The sequence below is a fragment of the Pristiophorus japonicus genome, chromosome 4 (assembly GCF_044704955.1).
Source record: "Pristiophorus japonicus isolate sPriJap1 chromosome 4, sPriJap1.hap1, whole genome shotgun sequence".
Taxonomy (NCBI): domain Eukaryota; kingdom Metazoa; phylum Chordata; class Chondrichthyes; family Pristiophoridae; genus Pristiophorus; species Pristiophorus japonicus.
The window spans coordinates 270,270,044-270,288,599 of record NC_091980.1 but is presented as its reverse complement, the minus strand read 5'-3'; the positions used below and the strand labels follow the sequence as shown (position 1 = coordinate 270,288,599).

Here is an 18,556-nt window from a genome sequence, read left to right as displayed (position 1 = left end):
GCAGTAGGAGGGGCTCAAGTGAATGCCACCTTTTTTAGTCTTGCAGCGGAAAGCAAATTCTGGCATGCACAATTCAATGCGAAAATCAGGAAGTTGCTGTTCGAGTTGCCATGCTCCACCACAAGCTTTGCTATAATGGTATCGCGCTAAGGGACTCGGCATTCAAACACATGAAGGGTGTGACATTGTGGTATTTACCCACGAGAGACTCACTAAACACGGCAGAAAAATTTAGGGCTGGGTATATTCAAGTGTAAGTCAATTTTTAAAGACATGATAAGTCTTAACTACTACCAAACAACCTCGCTGGCACTGAAAATTTACTTTAAAAAAAAAAAGAGTGAAGTCTCATTCCTTCAGATTTTAATCATTGTTGGAGATTTCTTTTAAAAATCTAAATAAAAAAAAAATGATTTTACGCTCTCTCGCTCTCTCTCAATCCCATCTTTCTTTATTTTGCTTTCTGTATATGATTTTACAGGGAATTAAATATTCTAAACTTACACTTCCTGGTTTAGACTCTGCGTGTCTCATTGAGGATTCTTCAAACTGATTGATTGAAGAGACACGCTGTTGCTTGCTCTGTTCACACAGGCCCCAGATCCCCTGTAGAAGACGCTATGCTGTATCAGATTCCTGATGTCCATACGTTGCCATTTAACAGCCCACAAAAAGCCTGTGGGCGGCTGTAAGAGTAATGAATGGCGACGCCGTTCGTTCGCCACTGACTGCAAAATCCAGGCCAAAGTTTTTTAAATCTTGAGTAGGGCTTGACCCCATAACTTATGCCCCAGGAGGGGAGCAAAATTTTAAAAAAATTTAAAAGTAACAAATGGTTCTTGCTGTGTAAATTTATTGAAGATGCATGTGGGGAATGAATCTCCATGTTAAATGGGCATTGATTCATATCATCTGCTGCAAATCAAATGAAATCACATGGAGTGAACTCAAATACAGTGAAACACTTTGCAGTGATAACAGTTTAATGTTTTTAATATTGGAAATCCACAAAAGCCAAGAATTCATAAAATCGCAAACATATTCTTAAATCTTTTTCAATAAATCTGCTGCCAAGAATATATTCTGTATCATAGAAATTTACAGCATGGAAGGAGGCCATTCCCATCATGTCCATGTCATACCTTATCAAATTTCTAGAAAACATCAAGAATTTTGTCACTTTTGAAAAAAGTTGGGTGTGAATTTTGCTTGTGCTATCTAGCTGGGGCGTCAGTGTTGGGAATAGTTTTCTTGCAGTCAATGCACTCAGTGTCAGCATTAAGCACATACTTGCTCACAGCCCCATAGTTTCCTCCCCGATTTTCTCATACTGAAGCAGTTACAAAGCAATCATTCATCACGTGCTTGTTTTGGACAGGAAATGTAAGCAGGCAGTGCAATTCAGGGCAAAAGGGACATCAGTCAAATCCAGTCTTGTGCTCATTTAATTGCATAGAGAATCATAGAAACTTACAGCACAGAAGGAGGCCATCGTGTCCACGCCCGCCGACCAAGAGCTATCCAGCCTAATCCCACTTTCCAGCTCTTGGTCCGTAGCCCTATAGGTTACGGCACTTTAAGTGCCCATCCAAGTATTTTTTTTTTAAATGTGGTGAGGGTTTGTGCCTCTACCACCCTTTCAGGCAGTGAGATTCAGACCCCAAAACCCTTTGTATGAAGAAATTTCCCTTCAGATCATCTCGAAACCTCCCCCCAATTACATTAAATCTATGCCCCTGGATGTTGACCCCCCCCACCCCCCCCCCCAAAAAGGGAAACTGGTCCTTCCTATCCACTCTATCCAGGCCCCTCATAATTTTATACACCTCAATCAGGTCGCCCCTCAGCCTCCTCTGTTCCAAAGAAAACAGACCCAGCATCTCCAATCTTTTTTCATAGCCAAAATTCTCCAGTCCAGGCAACATTCTTGTAAATCTCCTCTGTACCCTTTCCAGTGCACTCACATATTTCCTGAAATGTGGTGAGCAGAACGGCACACGGTACTCCAGCTGCGGCCTAACTAATGTCAAGCATAAACTCCTTGCTCTTGTATTCCATATGCCTTCTTAACTACCTTATCTACCTGGCCTGCTACCTTCAGAGATCTGTGGACCTGCACTCCAAGGTCCCTTTGTTCCTCTACACTTTTCAGTATGCATTCCCTTGCCTTGTTAGACCTCCCCAAATGCAATATCTCACACGTATCCAGATTGAATTCAATTTTCCCACATTTTGCCCACCTGACCAGTACATGGATATCTTCCTGCAGTCTTCAGCTTTCTTCTTCATTATCAACCTATTTTAAAGTCTTCTGTAAACTTCTTAAATCATACCCCCAACATTCAAGTCCAAGTCATTGATATATACCACAAAAGGGATCCAGCACTTAGTCCTGTGGAACCCCACTGGATACAGCCATCCAGTCACAAAAACACCCATCAACCATTACGCTTTGCTTCCTACCTGCGAGCCAATTTTGAATCCAACTTGCTACTTTGCCCTGGATCCCATGGGCTTTTACTTTCGTGAACAGTCTGCCAAAGCTATCAAAAGCTTTGCGAAAATCCATATACACTACATCATACGTACTACCCTCATCGACCCACCTGGTTACCTCCTCGAAAAATTCAATCAAGTTAACAAATCCATGCTGACGGTCCTTTATTAATCCAGGTCTTTCCAAATGAAGATTTATCCTGTCCATCAGGATTTTTCCAATAATTTTCCCATCACTGAGGTTAGGCTGACTGGCCTGTAATTACTCAGTCTATCACTTTCTCCCTTTTTAAAAAAGGTACATTAGCAGTCCCCCAGTTCTCTGGCATAACACCTGTAGCCAGAGAGGACTGGAAAATGACAGTCAGAGCCTCTGCTATTTCCCTTTTGTTTCCCTGAACAGCCTGGGATACATTTCATCCAGGTCTGGGGATTTATGCACTTTCAAAAAAGTGCTAAGTCTCTTAATACTTCCTCCCTCACTAGATTTATCTCATCTAATATTTCACACTCCTCCCTCATTGCAAAGTCTGCATCACCCCTCTCTTGTGAAAACAGATGCAAAATATTCATTAAGAATCATACCCACATCTTCTGCCTTCACACACAGATCTCCCTTATGGTCTCTTATAGGCCTCACACCTTCTCTAGTTATCCCCTAGTTCTTAAATATATTTCTAACACATCTTTTGGTTTTCCCTGATTTTACATGCCAACATTATTTCATGCTCTCTTTTCTTTCCGGATATATTTTTTATTTTGGCACTTTCCAGTTGCAGTCACTGAATAGCAATCAGCAGTGAGCATCCTCGCTGATTACATCCTTCTCCCTAATCTAGAGATAACCAAGCGATAACAAGATAACCCCTGCCACTGCCCTGGCTGAGATCAACAAATTTAGCAATGTTCAGTGTTTGAACCTAGACCTTTTATAATAAATGAGCCACTATCATAAAACATGGTCCATTTGTCAAGGTTCAGTGGTAGCCCTCACCGATGAGCCAGAATGTCGTGGGTTCAAGCCCACTGCACAGACTTGAGCATATAATGTAGATTGACACCTCAGTGCAGTACTGAAGGAGTGATACCCTCTTTCAGATGAGATGTTAAACCGAGCCCCTGTCTGCCCCTCACATGGACATAAAATATCCCATGGCAATTTTTGAAGAAGAGCAGGGCAGTTCTCCTGGTGTCTTGGACAACATTTATCCTTCAACCAACTTCACTAAAACAGATTACCTGGTCATTTATCTCATTGCTGTTGTGATACCTTGCTGTGCGCAAATTGGCTCACCCGTTCCCCAACATTACAGTGACTGCACTTCAAAAATAACTTCATTGCCGAAGTGCTTTAGGATGACCCGAGATTATGAAAGGCGCTATATAAATCTAAGCTCTTTCTTTCTATTTATTCATTGGGCGATCATGGCAAATCAACACCAAGTGTAGATGAACTGTGTAGCACAAGGTAAATATTCTCGAATATGACCCGTCCTCAGAAGAGCACCTCAACTGCATCAGTGTGGCATTTCTATTTCACACCCCACAGCTTTACTTAGCAGGATTCCCACGTAATCTAATGTCTAGCTTAGTGAAGTGCCCAATTGAAGCTGCATTCAGATCACTTACCTTAGAAGAACTACATTGATTACTCCAGCTGGATTCAAGCACAAGTCGTACAGCTGATGGGCCTGTGTACTAACTTACTGCGTTACCAAGTTTCACCTGAGGCTCAATAGACATATTGATCTTTTACAAAAGTCAGGTCTCAAATTGTCACTTTTATAACCGTTATATTGTAAATCTTGTGATACCAAACTATAGCGTAGTTGATTCTGACCTTGGCCATTTTCTTTAGCACTTCTAAATTAATGCATCTTAGTTAGGTGTAAAAAAATTAAATGTTCACATATTGACAACAGCTCCTAAGAAAAGAATGGAAAAGAATGAAAAGAAAAAAAGCTTAGTTATATAACTTCTTTCACATTCTCAAAATATCCCAAAAGGACTTCACAGCTAATGAAGTATGTTTTAAGTGTAGTCAATGTTATAATGTAAGCAAATATGACAGCCAATTTGCATCAGTAAGGTCCCATAACAGCAATGAGATAAATGACCAGATACCCCGGTTTAGAAGTGCTGGTTGAGGGACAAATGTTGGCCAGGGCATTAGCAAATCTCCCCTGCTTTTCTTCAAATAATGCCATGTGATGTCCACCTGAGATAGAGATAATGTCTCATCTGAAAGAAAGCACCTTGAACAGTGCATAACTCCCTCAGTACTGCACTGATGTGTCAGCCTGAAATATTTGCTCAATGCTCTGGAGAACTGTTTAAACCTACAAGCTTCTGACTCAGACGAGAATGCTACCACTGAGCACGGCCAAATACTTTGCTGGATTTTAACACTAGGTCAGACAGTGAAACACAAAACTTCCAGGTACGCTTAGCTCAAGTGGATGCAACTTTAGCAATGAGAAGGAAATCAGCAGATTGCCTCAGCTCTTCCAGAAGGGAAAGATTTTATCCTGCTATCAACGAACAGATTTAACCTCAGCCAGTAGGCCATGTTGCAGTACTTCCTCAAGGAGCAAACCATTCTCTGGAATGTTGAGAACCTTGGTCCCTCTACATAGCTTGAAAGATGCACATAAATCTTTGTCTCATAATGCCCTCTTTCCAAGTCAGCAAATTCTACAAAAGCCAAAAGGTAGCAGAGGTGTGAGATCCAGGCCAAATATAAGAAAATGTGGGAACAACCTTTATAATCACAACTCGGGATGAAACTGTAAAACAGCCAGCTCAAATTCAGACACTGAACATATCATAGAAACATAGAAAATAGGTGCAAGAGTAGGCCATTCGGCCCTTCAAGCTTGCACCACCATTCAATATCATGGCTGATCATGCAACTTCAGTACCCCATTCCTACTCTCTCTCCATACCCCTTAAGCCCTTTAGCCGTAAGGGTCACATCTAACTCCCTTTTGAATATATCTAACGAACTGGCCTCAACAGCTTTGTGGTAGAGAATGCCACAGGTTCACAACTCTGAGTGAAGAAGTTTCTCCTCATCTCAGTCCTAAATGGCCAACTCCTGCACCTATTTTTTAATGTTTACCCCTTATCCTTAGACTGTGACCCCTGGTTCTGGACTTCAACATCGGGAACATTCTTCCTGCATCTAACTTGTCCAATCCCATCAGAATTTTATATGTTTCTATGAGATCCCCTCTCATTCTTCTAAATTCCAGCAAATATAAGCCTAGTCAATCCAGTCTTTCATGTCAGTCCTGCCATCCCAGGAATCTGTCTGGTGAACCTTCATTGCACGCCAATAGCAAGAATGTCCTTCCTCAGATTAGGAGACCAAAACTGTACACAATATTCCAGGTGAGGCCTCACCAAGGCCCTGTACAACTGCAGTAAGACCTCCCTGCTCCTATACTCAAATCCTCTTGCTATGAAGGCCAATATGCCATTTGCCTTCTTCACCACCTGCTGTACCTGCATGCCAACTTTCAATGACTGATGTACCATGACACCCAGGTCTCGTTGCACCTCCCCTTTTCCTAATCGTAATGTGCAAGCTCCACAAATTTCATTACTCCCTGTTAGATGAATGCTGGAGAGGATGCAACGAGACAGGGATATTCCTACACATCTTTTGAACATTGAATATATTTAAGGCGGAGATAGACAGATTGTTGGGCAACAAGGGAATAAAGAGTTACGGGGAGCGGGCAAGGAAGTGGAGCTGAGTCCATGATCAGATCAGCCATGATCTTATTGAATGGCGGAGCAGGCTCAAGTGGCCAAATGGCCTGCTCCTGCTCCTATTTCTTATGTTCTTATACTCCAAATACTATCATTCTTGGAATACCACAAAGATTATGACTAGCATTAAGATCCCCTCAGATTCACACTCCTGTCTGTTGCACTTGTCTCCAGTGGGTGAAGACTATCTGAGGTTAACAGACTATCACAACTCTTTCTTCTAGTGGCAAGATACATCCAGACATACTGCTCCCAGCACAATCTTATGGACCAAGCACCATTGGGATATACCTGAGCAAGTACAAAAGCAGTCAGAACCTCAGAGACCCACACATGAAATCCCCTCTCACCGACACCGTACAACCTTGCAGAGAAAGAGGCATGAAAGAGGATTTGGCAAATTAATCCAACCCAACATACCCTCAGGGAAATTGACAGTCTCAAAGTAACAAAAAAATCATTACAATTATTTTTTTTTTTACTAGGATGAAACAAAGCTTGAGCCAACTGTACAACTTGGGTGCGGAAACAGTTATTGCTTTCTCCACTTACTAAAACCCTTCCAGCAATCAAAGAATTTTATTCAAAATCAATATTGCCAATGGTTTGTTAAAATACAAATGTGGCAGGCCATTCCACCCCACCCTTCCAAATGCCATTGAGGCTTCATTCCAAACTAGGTGCCGAGAGAAGAGAAAATGATCCGTTTTGTTATGCAAAAGTGTTGTATACTAAAATAGAATGTATAGGGTACTGCAAAAGTGTGAATTCGCATTAATGATGGTGAACCGAACAGTTGGTGGTAATTTATATACAAATAATACATTAAAGCAACGTTAATTATAGCAAAATGAAAGGAAGAGGGTGGAGGTAAGTTCCTCGAACTGCTTCGTGGGTAAATGTATTCTATGGTGTGGGGCTCAGCAATACAGATCACGTACTCACAGGTGTGATGACTAATCTGTGCTTAGTTAACCCATATCAGCCCGGCAGCAGTTGGAACATTGAAATTGGCCTCAGCACCTCTCGGTTATGGGGGGGGGGGGGGGGGAACAGCAAAAATCCACACCCTTGATTGCTATCCAGTGACCTTTGCTGGAAAGGTGTCTGTGTTAGGCAAGGGTGATGAGCAGATTGAGCTAGGCTGTATAGTTCAAATAGCCCTGGGACAGCCGCCAGGAATTCTCAAATGATTGTCTAGATTTGTGTATGAAAAACAGTGATCAATACCAGGCTATTCAGGCACAAGAGAGGGAGAGGAGGAGAACCAATGGGTAGCCAATGTAACCCCACTTTTTAAAAAAGGAGGGAGAGAGAAAACAGGGAATTATAGACCGGTCAGCCTGACATCGGTAGTGGGTAAAATGATGGAATCAGTTATTAAGGATGTCATAGCAGTGCATTTGGAAAGAGGTGACACGATAGGTCCAAGTCAGCATGGATTTGTGAAAGGGAAATCATGCTTGACAAATCTTCTGGAATTTTTTGAGGATGTTTCCAGTAGAGTGGATAAGGGAGAACCAGTTGATGTGGTATATTTGGACTTTCAGAAGGCGTTCGACAAGGTCCCACACAAGAGATTGATGTGCAAAGTTAGAGCACATGGGATTGGGGGTAGTGTACTGACATGGATTGAGAACTGGTTGTCAGACAGGAAGCAAAGAGTAGGAGTAAATGGGTACTTTTCAGAATGGCAGGCAGTGACTAGTGGGGTACCGCAAGGTTCTGTGCTGGGGCCCCAGCTGTTTACACTGTACATTAATGATTTAGATGAGGGGATTAAATGTAGTATCTCCAAATTTGCGGATGACACTAAGTTGGGTGGCAGTGTGAGCTGCGAGGAGGATGCTGTGAGGCTGCAGAGCGACTTGGATAGGTTAGGTGAGTGGGCAAATGCATGGCAGATGAAGTATAATGTGGATAAATGTGAGGTTATCCACTTTGGTGGTAAAAACAGAGAGACAGACTATTATCTGAATGGTGACAGATTAGGAAAAGGGGAGGTGCAAAGAGACCTGGGTGTCATGGTACATCAGTCATTGAAGGTTGGCATGCAGGTGCAGCAGGCGGTTAAGAAAGCAAATGGCATGTTGGCCTTCATAGCAAGGGGATTTGAGTACAGGGGCAGGGAGGTGTTGCTACAGTTGTACAGGGCATTGGTGAGGCCACACCTGGAGTATTGTGTACAGTTTTGGTCTCCTAACCTGAGGAAGGACATTCTTGCTATTGAGGGAGTGCAGCGAAGGTTCACCAGACTGATTCCCGGGATGGCGGGACTGACCCATCAAGAAAGACTGGATCAACTGGGCTTGTATTCACTGGAGTTCAGAAGAATGAGAGGGGACCTCATAGAAACATATAAAATTCTGACGGGGTTAGACAGGTTAGATGCAGGAAGAATGTTCCCAATGTTGGGGAAGTCCAAAACCAGGGGTCACAGTCTAAGGATAAGGGGTAAGCCATTTAGGACCGAGATGTGGAGGAACTTCTTCACCCAGAGAGTGGTGAACCTGTGGAATTCTCTACCACAGAAAGTTGTTGAGGCCAATTCACTAAATATATTCAAAAAGGAGTTAGATGAGGTCCTTACTGCTAGGGGGATCAAGGGGTATGGCGAGAAAGCAGGAATGGGGTACTGAAGTTGAATGTTCAGCCATGAACTCATTGAATGGCGGTGCAGGCTAGAAGGGCCGAATGGCCTACTCCTGCACCTATTTTCTATGTTTCTATGTTTCTAACTGAATCCTGTCCAAACCCGACAAGCCTAGCAGGAGTCACTAGTCCGTGATCGAGCATTTTGTTTCCGCTCCAGAGATCAGGGGCACAGAAGCTCAACCACCACTCAATGGAAAAGATACGCGTCATGTATTCAACTATCATTGTAACCCATGTATAAGCTGACCTAAGTTGTACACCTTGAGAACATTGACCAAAGGGGCGAACTTGTGGGAGACACTCCTAAACTGGACTTTCAGGTATAAAAGGGGAAGCTCCATCCACCTTCATCACTTGAGGTCTCCAGAGGTAGACTTCCTGGGGAGGAGGGTAGCAGCAGACGGGATCAGACCTACTGCATCCAAAACGGAAGTGATCCAGAGAGCACCCAGACCCCATAACACGACACAACTGCGTTTGTTCCTGGGGCTCCTGAACTATTTTGGTAACTTTCTTCCCAAATTGAGCACGCTGTTAGAGCCGCTTGCTACACGTGCTCCTATGCAAAGGTCACGATTGGGTCTGGGGGGACAGCCAGGAAAGGGCTTTTGATGGAGCATAACAAATTGCATGCTCTAACAAACTGTTAACATTATATGACCCGTGTAAGAAACTTGTTTTAACGTGCGATGCGTCGTCCTATGGGGCCGGGTGTGTGTTGCAGCATCTGAATGGTGACAGATTAGGAAAAGGGGAGGTGCAACGAGACCTGGGTGTCATGGTACATCAGTCATTGAAGGTTGGCATGCAGGTACAGCAGGCGGTTAAGAAAGCAAATGGCATGTTGGCCTTCATAGCGAGGGGATGTGAGTACAGGGGCAGGGAGGTGTTGCTACAGTTGTACAGGGCCTTGGTGAGGCCACACCTGGAGTATTGTGTACAGTTTTGGTCTCCTAACTTGAGGAAGGACATTCTTGCTATTGAGGGAGTGCAGCGAAGATTCACCAGACTGATTCCCGGGATGGTGGGACTGACCTATCAAGAAAGACTGGATCAACTGGGCTTGTATTCACTGGAGTTCAGAAGAATGAGAGGGGACCTCATAGAAACGTTTAAAATTCTGATGGGTTTAGACAGGTTAGATGCAGGAAGAATGTTCTCAATGTTGGGGAAGTCCAGAACCAGGGGTCACAGTCTAAGGATAAGGGGTAAGCCATTTAGGACCGAGATGAGGAGAAACTTCTTCACCCAGAGTGGTGAACCTGTGGAATTCTCTACCACAGAAAGTAGTTGAGGCCAATTCACTAAATATATTCAAAAGGGAGTTAGATGAAGTCCTTACTACTAGGGGGATCAAGGGGTATGGCGAGAAAGCAGGAATGGGGTACTGAAGTTGCATGTTCAGCCATGAACTCATTGAATGGCGGTGCAGGCTAGAAGGGCTGAATGGCCTACTCCTGCACCTATTTTCTATGAATGCCAATGGTCAGTTACAGCCGGTAGCTTATGCCACCAGAAGTCTGTCCCAGGCAGAAAGGGGCTACGGGAATGGTAGAAAAAGGAAGCGCGAGCATGTGTATATGCAGGAAAAAAAAATGCACCAGGAAATTGGAGCTGGAGACAGATCACAAACCCCTAACGTCCCTTTTGGCCAACAAGGCCATAAATGAGAATGCATCGGCCCGCATACAGGAGGTGGGCACTTACGTTAGCCGCCGATGACTACACAATTTGGCACAGAAAACTGCGCTGAAGCACTCAGCAGGCTCCCACTAGCCATCACTGAGGGGGCAACTGAGCATGATGCTGAGATGGTCATGGCTGTTGAAGCTTTCGAAAGCGAAGGCTCACCTGTGACAGCCCGTCAGATTAAAGCCTGAACAAATAAAGACCCGCTACTGTCTTTAGTTAAAACATGTGTCCTGAATGGGGACTGGGCAGCCACGTACAGGGCATGCCCCGAGGAATTTAAACCATTTCATAGGCGCAAGGATGAACTCTCAATTCAGGCCGATTGCCTACTGTGGGGAAACCGAGTAGTCATGCCCCAGATGGGCAGAGGTGTTTATCAAAGAACTTCAAATGAGCACCCGGGCATTGTCATGATGAAAGCAATTGCCAGGTCACACGTTTGGTGGCCAGGGATAGATGCAGACCTGGAACTTTGTGTTCGCAGGTGCAACACATGTGCTCAGCTGGGCAATGCCCCCCCTTAGTCCCTGCTCCTGGCCTGCCAAGCCATGGTCACGCATCCATGTGGACTACACAGGTCCTTCCATGGGAAAAATGATTTTGGTTGTAGTAGACGCCTACTCCAAATGGACTGAGTGTGCCATTTTAAATTCAAGCACATCCGCTACCACAGTAGAAAGTCTACGGGCAATGTTCGCCCCACATGGTTTACTGGATGTCTTGGTCAGCGACAATGGCCTGTGCTTCACAAGCACTGAATTCCAGGACTTCGTGGCAGGCAATGGAATCAACCATGTCAGAACGGCACCGTTCAAGTCAGCCTCAAACAGCCAGGCAGAACAAGCAGTGCAGATAATCAAACAGGGGATGCTCAGAATCCAAGGGGGTTCCCTACAAAGCCGCTTATCACGCCTCCTGTTGGCCAATAGATCCCGACCACACTCGCTCACAGGGGTTCCACCTGTAGAGCTGCTAATGAAAAGGACGCTCAAAACCAGGTTATCCCTTATACACCCTACTATGAAAGGAATTATTGAGAGCAGGCGTCAGTCACAATGTGACTACCATGACAGGAATGCGAGGGCGCGATGTATTGATGTCAATGACCCTGTTTTTGTCCTTAATTACACTGCAAGGCCCAAATGGCTTGCAGGTACTGTGATTACCAAAGAGGTGAATTGGGTTTTGGTTGTTAAACTTACCAATGGACAAATCTGCAACAAACATGTGGATCAAACTAAAAGGAGGTTCAGCAACCCCATAGAAGAAGCAGAGGAAGAACACTACGTAGAGTTTACTCCGATACAGGTGACAGAACACCGGAACCAAGTGGAGGAGAGCCCAGTCACTGTGGGCAATCCGGACAGGCCTGAGGCACCTCAAACAGCAGACACTCAGGCCAGAACCCAGGCGCTCTATAAGGGAGCGTAAGCCACCAGAGATACTTAACCTGTGATCCCAATAAGACTTTGGGGGGGGGGGGGGGGGGGGCGGCGGCGGCGAAGAGGTGATGTCATGTATTCAACTATCATTGTAACCCATGTATAAGCTGACCTAAGTTGTACACCTTGAGAACATTGACCACAAAGGGCGAACTTGTGGGAGACACTCCTAACCTGGACTTTCACGTATAAAAGGGGAAGCTCCACTGACCATCACTTGAGGTCTTGGTAATAAAGGTAACTGGTCACAGAGTGACCTTCTCTCAAGTATAGGCCTAGTGTGCATTTATACTGTATAGTAAGGACATATTAATGCGGACCTTAGAAACTTCCTGATCTGTATAATTCAGTTCCAAACACTGAGCCACACATTATAGTTTGCAGGCTCTGGATTTCATAACAAGACCATCAGTGCCACAGAAGAAATGTTGCATGCAGTTTCAGGTTGTAGAATTAATCACTGTCCATCAAACATTTTCCTGAATTTGTAACAATGCTCTCAACTATCAGCCTTGGGTATTGCAATAGACCTAGTCCAGGGTATCACCTCATGCATCATGAAGCTCTCCTACTCTGCAAGAAATGCTTGCCTGGATTTTTTTTTATGTTTATAGGCAGAATGCATCCAATTTTCCTTGTCTTTCAGCAGTAAAGACATGCTGCCACTTTGTTTTTATTTGTCCATGGAATGTGGGCGTCGCTGGCAAGGCCAGCATTTATTGCCCATCCTGAATTGCCCTCGAGAAGATGGTGGTGAGTTGCCTTCTTGAACCATTGCAGTCTGTGTGGTGAAGGTACTCCCACAGTGCTGTTAGGGAAGGAGTTCCAGGATTTTGACCCAGCGACAATGAAGAATGGCGATATACTTCCAAATGTGACTGGAGAGGAATGTGGAGATGATGGTGTTCCCATGCACCTGCTGCCCTTGTCCTTCTGGGTGGTAAAGGTCTCGGGTTGGGATATGCTGCCAAAGTCGTCCTGGCAAGTGCATCTTATAGATGGTGCACATTGCAGCCACATGCGCTGGTGATAGAGGGAGTGAATGTTTAAGGTGGTGGTTGGGATGCCAATCAAGTGGGTAGTTTTGTTGTTGGAGCTGCAATCATCCAGGCAAGTGGAGAGTATTCCATCAAACTCATGCTTTGTAGATGGTGGAAAGGCTTTGGGGATTTAAGAGGGGAGACACTCACCGCAGAATACCCAGCCTCTGACCTGCACTTGTTGCCACTGTATTTATGTGGCTGGTCCAGTTAAGTTTCTGGTCAGTGGTGAACCCAGGATGTCGATGGTGGGGGACTCGGCGATGGTAATTCCATTGACTGTCAAGGGGCAGTGGTTAGACTCTCGCTTGTTGGAGATAGTCATTGCCTGGTGCGAATGTTACTTGCCACTTATCAGGCCAAGCCTCAATGTTGTTCAGGTCTTGCTGCATGTGGGCATGGACTGCTCCATTATCTGAGGAGTTGGAAATAGCACTGAACACTGTGCGGTCATCAGCGAACATCTCCACTTCTGACCTTATGATGGAGGGAAGGTCATTGATGACGCTAAAGATGGTTGGGCCTAGGACACTGCCCTGAGGAACTTGTGCAGCGATGTCCTGGGGCTGTGATGATTGACTTCCAACCACCACAACCATCTTCCTTTGTGCTAGATATGACTCCAGCCAATGGAGAGATTTCCCCGATTCCCATTGACTTCAGTTTCTAAGGCTCCTTGATTCTACACTCGGTCAAATGCTGCCTTGATGTCAAGGGCAGTCACACTCACTTCGCCTCTGGAATTCAACTCTTTAGTCCATGTTTGGACCAAGGCTGTAATGAGGTCTGGAGCCGAGTGGTTCTGGCGGAACCCAAACTGGGCATCGGTGAGCACGTTATTGGTGGGCAATCACTTTGCTGTTGATTGAGAGTAGACTGAAGGGGCAGCAATTGGCTGGATTGGACTTGTCCTGCTTTTTGTGGACAGAACATACCTGGGCAGTTTTCCACATTGTCAGATAGATGCCAGTGTTATAGCTGTACTGGAACAGCTTGGCTATAGGCGCAGCTAGTTCTAGAGCTCAAGTCTTCAGTACAACAGTCGGAATGTTGTCGGGGCCCATAGCCTTTGCTGTATCCAGTGTGCTCACCCGTTTCTGGATATCACGTGGAATTACTCGAATTGACTGAAGACTGGCTTCTGTGATGGTGGGGACCTCAGGAGTAGGCCAATATGGATCATCCCCTCGGCACGACTGACTGAAGATGGTTGCAAACTCCTCAGCCTTGTCTTTTCTTTTGCACTCACGTGCTGGGCTCCGCCATCATTGAGGATGGGGATATTCATGGAGCCTCCTCCTCCAGTTGGTTGTTTAATGGTCTACCACCATTCACGACTGGATGTGGCAGGACTGCAGATCTTTGGTCTGATCCGTTGATTATGGGATCGCTTAGCCCTGTCTGTGGCATTCTGCTTCAGCTTTTTAGCAATCATGTAATCTTGTATTGCAGCTTCCCCAGTTTGGCACCTCATTTTTAGGTATGCCTCATGCTGCTCCTGACATACTCTTCTACACTGCACATTGAACCAGGGTTGGTCCCTTGGCTTGATGGTAATGGAAGAGTGAAGGATATGCCGGGCCATGAGGCTACAGATTGTGTGGAATACAATTCTGCTGCTGCTGATGGCCCACAGCACCTCATGGATGCCCAGTTTGGAGCCGTTAGGTCTGTTCTGAAGCTATCCCATTTAGCACAGTGGTAGTGCCACACATGATGGAGGGCGCCCTCAGTGTGAAGACAGGACTTCGTCTCCACAATGACTGTGCGGTGATCACTGCTACCAATGCTGTCATGGACATATGCATTTGTGACAGGTAGATTGGTGAGGATGAGGTCAAGTAAGTTTTTCCCTCGTGTTGGTTCGCTCACCACCTACCGCAGGCCCAGTCTGGCAGCTGTGTCCCTCAGGGCTCGGCCAGTAGTGGTGCTACCGAGCCATTCTTGGTGATGGACATTGAAGTTCCCCACCCAGAGTACATTCTGTGCCCTTGATACCCTCAGTGCTTCTTCCAAGTGGTATTCAACATAGAGGAGTACTGATTCACGAGCTGAAGGAGGGTGATCAGTGGTAATCAGCAATTTTCCTTGCTCATGCTTGACCTGAAGCCATGAGATTTCATGGGGTCGGGAGTCAATGTTAAGGAGTCCCAGGGTCACTCCCTCCCAACTGTATACCACTGTGCCATCACCCCTAGTGGGTCTGTCCTGCCAGTGGGACAGGGCATATCCAGGGATGGTAATGGAAGTGTCTGGGACCTTGGCTGAAAGGTATGATTCTCCGAGTATGACTCTGAGTATGATTAGGCAAATGGAATGTTGGCTTTTATTGCAAGGGGGAAGAGTATAAAAAGCAGAGAAGTCCTGCTACAACTGTAGAGGGTATTGGTGAGGCCACACCTGGAGTACTGTGTACAATTTTGGTCTCCGTATTTAAGAAAGGATATAATTGCATTGGAGGCTGTTCAGAGGAGGTTCATTGGGTTGATTCCGGAGATGAGGGGGCTGACTTATGAAGATAGGTCGAGTAGGTTGGGCCTATACTCATTGGAGTTCAGACAAATGAGAGGTGATCTTATTGAAACTTGTGAGATAATGAGGGGGCTCGTCAAGGTGGATGCAGAGAGGATATTTCCACTCATAGGGGACATAGTCTTAGAATAAGGAATTCTCTACCCCAGAGAGCTGTGGAGGCTGGGTCATTGAATATATTTAAGGTGGAGATAGAAAGATTTTTGAGCGATAAGGGAGTAAAGGGTTATGGGGAGTGGGCAGGGAAGTGGAGCTGAGTCCATGATCAGAGAAGCCATGATCTTATTAAGAACATAAGAAATAGGAGCAGGAGTAGGCCCTACGGCCCCTCCAGCCTGCTCTGCTATTTAATACGATCCTGGCTGATCCGATCATGGACTCAGGTCCACTTAAATGGCGGAGCAGGCTCGAGGGGCCAAATGGCCTCCTCCTGCTTCTATTTCTTATGTTCTTGTCAGGTTGTTGCTTGACTAATCTGTGGGACAGCTCTCCCAATTTTGGCACAAGTCCCCAGAGGTTGATGAGGAGGACTTTGCAGGGTCGACTGGGTTGGGTGTGCCGTTGTTGTGTCTGTAGCTGGTGTCAAGGTCAATGCCGGGTGGTCCGTCTGGTTTTTTTCTTATTATTTCTCGTAGCAGTTTTGTTACAACTGAGTGGCTTGCGAGGCCATTTCAGAGGGCAGTTAAGAGTCAACCACATTGCTGTGGATCTGGAGTCACATACAGGCCAGACCAGGTAAGTTCGGCAGGTTTCCTTCCCTCATTTAAGAGTTCTTGGCAGTTTTAGTTACTGTAATCTGGTCACTACTCTGCCACTGTTCAAACTTTCTCAACACTTTCTTTCCTTGATTTTGTGTTTCATGCAAGTTATTTTAATTCATGTTAACAAAAGAAGGGATGTTCTGATCATAGTGTCCTATTTACTAACCTACTAAAAAAATGTGTTTTGAAAGACAAGAATATCCTTTTAAATAAACTGTAGTGGGTACTAGCATATATTAAACCAATATATATGGATTGAAGATTATCCAAAAAAATCTCACTATAGAATAATGGTGATTTCCATTTGCAAAAACTGCCTGCATATTTTAAAAGCTTTTCCCTTTTAGTGTTGTATGAACAATATTCTAATGACTAACAAAAAGCAAGTTTGGACAAAAGTCAAAGGACTCTGATTGCAAGAGCTTACCCAGCCTTCAAAAGTTTTCGTGCCATTTTTCTGCAATTCCTCGAACTGTAAGGTGCAATTAGCCACAAAATCATCGTATCCGATGGGGGTGTCGTGGAAAACGGTCAGTTCGATCTCACTGCTTTTCCAGACCTGGGTGCTGAAGTCCTCATTAAAAGTGGGTTGGCTGGTTTTCTGTTTAGTGACAGTCTGTCCGACTCTCCGGTTGTCTACCTTCACCATCACATATGGATCCAGTAACTGGAAATTTTTGCTGGATATTGAATGCCTCAGGGCACATCGGGTTGGTTTCAGATCCACAGCCTCTCCGATCTTCACTTTCAGAGATCCGCTGAAAAGCACCATTCTCGGAGATGCAATCCGTGCTACAATATCCCGGGTTAGAGAGGGAATCGCGACAAGCGGCCCTTGTTATTATAACAGATCTGAAAGTCAAAGACAAGAGATACTTAAAAGTAGCAAAACTACTAGAAACAAAAAAAAACACACAGATTACTTTGACCACGGAGAAAAGTTAATGCTGAATGTTGCAGGAAGAGAGAATCCGGATTTTCTGCGCTCCTGATTTTATCCGGAGTTACTTATTTGTGTGTTCATGTTCTTACCCAACAAAGCGAGTCCGGCAGCAGTAATCATTGCAGGTGTCTGGATTTCCTTGCACGCTTCAAAGTCCTTTTTTTTGTTAAAGCAGGTTTCTGTGGAGTCGATTCGAATTCCCTCCCACAAGGGCACTTTCTTTAGATAGAGATCTTCAGAGTGATCTAATGATGATGATCCGTATTTACCTGCTCCACTGCCCTGAGTTGTAACAGTTTCACCGAGCTGTTCAATCTGAGCGATCGGGGGCCAATTGTTATTTCATGTCATTTGGGTAACGAGAAGCAGGAAGCAATCAAACGTCAAATTTCCGTGTGTCAATTGCCGAAGTGTTCGGCTTGTAATTAAGCAACACACACCGAAAGAGCCTTGTTTCATCTTAAGAGATGCGTATCTTGAATGAATACATCAATCTTTAGTAGCAAACCTTGTTATCAGTATTTTTTAAAATCACAATTGTGCTTATTTTATTTGTATATTTTGCAAAGTATTCTGGGGGTTGTAGTCCTGCCTTCCTTTAGTCATTGACGATGTTGAACTTCGGAACTACAACTCCCAGACAACTTCCAACTCCCGTGTGTAACTAATTGGCGTTACAAATAGCCAATTAGAGCCCGCTTTAATTGTGATTAGCTGGGCGGGAGCAATAGTTGAGGAATGACAGCTGAAGAACCAATTGTATCAAGTTATGGATGATTGACAATCGCCCCCTCCTGCACTGGGGGTGGGGAGCTCTCCAGCTTCACCTGTTGGGTGGGGTTTATTTGGTCAGGTGACAGTCAGTATTGGGTGAGACAAACACATTTTATGTCCTGCAGTCGAACATATTGTTTTGCTCACCGTGCACGTTTATTAACAATAGTATTTGTCTCATGAGGTGGTCCTGCAAGTAGCCAATTTGAAGTGACATGGGTAGAAGAGGAGGGTTAGTTAGGACGCCCTGTAGTATTTTTTTGTCATTCCACTTAAGTCCTGCACCTCAATGACGTAACCAGAGCCAATGGCAGAAACTCACCCGGGAACTCTCGCAATATTTGTTAAACCTAAAGCCAAAAATATGCTGCCTTTCAATGAAGCCACGGTCTCTTTAGAGAGATTTCGTCCGGCGTGTGGCACAGTCACGATGAGGATGTAAAC

At 44.9% G+C, this 18,556-nt stretch overlaps 1 protein-coding gene across 1 annotated transcript in view; it reads right to left on the bottom strand.

Moving 5' to 3' along the window:
• LOC139263409 (protein kinase C epsilon type-like) overlaps nucleotides 1–17,773 on the bottom strand; it is a 321,784-nt gene extending 304,011 nt beyond the window's left edge. The window contains exons 1-2 of the mRNA XM_070879471.1: nucleotides 17,428–17,773; nucleotides 16,823–17,247 (exon numbers count right to left, since the gene is read on the bottom strand). Of these exons, the coding sequence (XP_070735572.1) occupies nucleotides 16,823–17,167 (345 nt within the window). The 5' untranslated portion in view covers nucleotides 17,168–17,247; nucleotides 17,428–17,773. The remainder of the gene's footprint in view (nucleotides 1–16,822; nucleotides 17,248–17,427) is intronic.
• Between the last annotated feature and the right edge of the window lie 783 nt (nucleotides 17,774–18,556).